Source organism: Chelonia mydas (assembly GCF_015237465.2).
Source record: "Chelonia mydas isolate rCheMyd1 chromosome 28 unlocalized genomic scaffold, rCheMyd1.pri.v2 SUPER_28_unloc_2, whole genome shotgun sequence".
In the NCBI taxonomy this organism is placed as follows: domain Eukaryota; kingdom Metazoa; phylum Chordata; order Testudines; family Cheloniidae; genus Chelonia; species Chelonia mydas.
The window spans coordinates 3,588-7,083 of NW_025111236.1; the positions used below are offsets into that span (position 1 = coordinate 3,588).

Below are 3,496 nucleotides of genomic sequence, written 5' to 3' on the forward strand. Positions count from 1 at the left end.
GCGACAGCAAACGCCCTAAGGCATGGCGGAAAGCCAGTTGCTACTGGATACAACGTTGTTCTGGAATAAGCGAGTGAACTGTGTTTCTTTCCCTGTTTTGTATTAGCACAGTCAAATCAAATCCATTCCAGTTCTGACAGAAAAGAATAATCAGGGAGTCCTATTGCGGGTGCACTAGAAACTGTTTGTTTAAGAGTTATAAAGGCTTCTTCCGCCTCTTGAGACGACAAGAGTGGATCGGGGTATCTGTTTTAGTTAATCCAAAAGCCACTAGCTGAAAAAACCCAGTCATGCCAAGAAAGGTTCGCATTTAAGCTATAGTAACAGGCCTAGGTATTTTTAGAATAGCTGTAATACGAGAGAGGCTATATTGTGACCTAGTACTGGACTCTAGAGTAGCATCGCTGACGCTTTTCCCGGCAGGCTTTTTGAAGCAAGAGCAGTTAAGCGAAGCATAGTATCAGTTTTACACGAAGTGAAACTGAGTGAGGGTGGGGGACAGCGAGCCACCGAGGGAAGGGGAATGTAGTGACTGCGGGCGGGGGCCTCAGGGAAAGGGCGGGGCTCGGGTGTTCCGTTTTGAACGATTAGAAAGTTGTCAACCAAATCCCCCAACCGAGATTGGAGTCCCGTTGTGCCAAGCGCTGCCCAGAACCGCTCCCCCAACAGAGATGAGGGAACCCAAGCGCCAGATACTACCCAGACGCACCCCTCAACCGAGTTCCTGGCCCCCGTTGTGCCAGATGCTGCCCAGACCCCCTGCACTTGTAAGATTCTATCGATCTGCGGCAAGCCCTTCGCTCTGGAGCGCCCCATGGAAGCTCTCTGGGCGCTGCCGTGTGCGACCCTCTGTGCTCGGGGCATGGCCCTCATCACGGGTGCAGCGAGGTGTGGGGTGGCTGGAAAGTGCAGGGCGGGGCTCAGCCCGGGGCGCTGCATTCCCCGCCTCCTCCGCTCCCGCTTGGCCTCCGTCCCAAGCCAGCCGGTGAATAAGCAGAGGTCACCCAGCCAGCTCCCCGCGACCGAGAACTCCCAGCTGCACCGTCGGGACGGGCTCCCCAGATTATCCGCCCCTTGGAGTCAGGAGCAACTTCATTGCCTGGGGGCAGCCCGGCCCCCAGCCCATCCCTGATGGCCGTCTACAAAGTCCAGGTGTCCACAGGCCAGGGCGCCCTGGCTGGCACTTTTGACACCATCTCCATCACCCTGGCGGGCATCGACGGGGAAAGCACCAAGCATGTGCTGGACCAATACGGGTTGGACTTTCAGTCAGGATCAGTGAGTGTTTTAGGGGGTTCCTTCTGCGGGGGTGTGTGGGGGCGGCGGGGATCCAGTCAGGAAGAGAGGAGCAATGGTTTGAGGGCCTGGCCGAGACTAAGGACCCCTGGGTTCTATTCGTGGCTCTGCCCGCAGAGGCCAGTGCTCGTGACTCAGTTTCCCCAGAAGTCAAATGGGCGAGAAGGACCCAGTATTGGGATTTAGGCAGGGTTCCTGAACCCAAATGCGAGGTCATTCTCCCCCTTTTACAGCGCTCGAGTCCTCAAACGAGACGAGAGGGATCTTCCGTCTCCTTCGGAGCCTGCTTGATGCCGGGCCAGACCAGGCTGACTCACATAAATGCAGCAAAAAAGGATGGCGCGGGGGGGGGGGGGGGAGGCGGGGAGAAAGTGTTGGGGTGTCCTCGTACCAGCCTGACGGGGCGGGAGCCCCTGATGGAACCGCAGTTCTGTGGGCTGGGACGGTCAGTGAGGGGGTCTGCAGCCTGGATGCTGGGGATTTCCGCAGGGCTGAACGATACCAGCTGTGATCTACGGGCTGCACCCTCACCTGGCACCTGGGATCTAGACCCGGGACGGTCTGTCATTTTATATCTGAGCAGCGTCTGGCGTAATTGAGGCCCTGATTCGGTCAGGGTCTGTGCAGTCCCCCGAGCGACGGGGCCCTGATCTCTGTCGGGGTCTGGGTAGAACCGGGAGCGACAGGGACTCTGAACCATTAGTGCTGGAATCCTTTTCAAAGGGCGGGGGGTGCTGAAAACCTGCCCTGTTACCCCCTGTCTGAGCCCCCCCCCCCTCCAGCTGGGGCCGGCAGCAGTACTGTGCCTCTGGGAGGTGGGGTCCCAGACAGCGGTAAGGGGGCAAAGGCTGGGGTGAGCGAGTCCCGGGAGCGGGGCCAGGGGGGTTGTGGGTTGCGGGGCCCCAGGCAGGTCAGTGGCAGGGAAGCGAAGCAGGCAGCCGGCACCTGAGCCCCGGACTGCAACACCCCCCCCCGCACCCGTAGTTCGCACGCCTGAACCCTAATCTGAATCGGGGCCTGTGCAGTGCCTGGCAGTTAGTTACGCCAGTTGAGAATCTGGACAATAAACACTCTCAATGTTTCCATCACTTGGCAATGGGGGATTAAAGTTCAGCAGGTCAAAGAGCTGGTCTCAATGGAGGACAAACCCCCAGCTGGTGTCATTGGGCGTCTCTCCATTGTAGTCAATGGGACAAGGTCCCGACTGGTGTCAGTGGGCTTCTCTCTATGGGCGTCAATGGGACCAGATCCCCATTGGCTTTCAAGGGGCTGAGGATCTGGCCCCGTTGATTGCAATGGAGAGACACCCATTGACACCCACTGACACCAGCTGGGGATCCAGCGACGGAGAAGAAGGAGCTGTATCCGCAGATCTGCCCATGCAACGCTCTCCTTCCCGAGGGGCCGGAAACCCTCCCTGTGCTCTGTCTCCCCCAGGTACGGGAGTACGAGGTGCCCAGTGAGCGAGCCCTGGGGCCGATCGTACTGATCCGGCTCCACAAGGAACCCTATTCCGTGTTCCCCGAGAGCATGTGGCACTGCAACACGGTCCGGGTGACGTCTCCCTCACGGAGGGAGGAGCAAGGGGTAGGCTGGCAGCAGATGGTGCAGTAGGAGGGCTAGCCCTCATGATCTCCTGGGTGCTCGCCAGCGGACAGTGCTGCACTAGTGCTAGCCGCCGTCGTCTCCTGGGTGCTTGCGGTGCTGCTGGCTGGGAGAGCCGCCTGAGGCAGAATGGCCTCCGCAAGGATTGAAGCCTTTAGCAGGCCAACGCTCAAACCACTGAGTTAACCTCCCTCTGGTATTCCAGGCAGGACTGAATCTCAATTGAACTTTTCAAGGTGCCCTGACAGACCTTACCAAAACGATTGTCGGCCATTGACATCACGGGAGGGGGGGGGAGGGGTGTGTGAAGCAAATGAATACAAAACAAACCTGGTCTATTTCTCGTTTTGATCCACTCCATCTATCTTTTACAGCTTTGGGTGGCAGCAGACTGTGGACTAGGACTGCCAGCCACCCTCATCTCCTGGCTGCTCAGCAGAAGACGGTGCAATACGCCTCCCTGCAGGACCAAAGGGAATGACCTGGTCAAGTCACTCCTTTTTCACTCCTTGCGCCCATGTCTGCCCAGGTGCTCCTGACCGACCTTACTGAGGCGGCCAGGAGCACCTCGGACACGATGACGATGGTTATCAGG

The 3,496-nt window shown here is 58.4% G+C and overlaps 1 protein-coding gene across 1 annotated transcript; it reads left to right on the forward strand.

Moving 5' to 3' along the window:
- The first annotated feature begins 296 nt into the window (after nt 1–296).
- LOC122463976 (arachidonate 12-lipoxygenase, 12R-type-like) lies at nt 297–3,075 on the forward strand. The gene is made up of 2 exons (XM_043537579.1): nt 297–1,278; nt 2,734–3,075. The coding sequence occupies exons 1-2, from the start codon at nt 1,132–1,134 to the stop codon at nt 2,908–2,910; spliced, it is 324 nt and encodes a 107-aa protein (XP_043393514.1). The 5' UTR covers nt 297–1,131; the 3' UTR covers nt 2,911–3,075.
- Nucleotides 3,076–3,496: the final 421 nt, after the last annotated feature.

Coding starts and splice junctions, on each gene's coding strand:
- LOC122463976 (XM_043537579.1), top strand. CDS start 1,132: ATGGCCGTCTACAAAGTCCAGGTGTCCACAGGCCAGGGCGCCCTGGCT. Junction 1,279..2,733: donor TGGACTTTCAGTCAGGATCA/GTGAGTGTTTTA, acceptor TGTCTCCCCCAG/GTACGGGAGTACGAGGTGCC.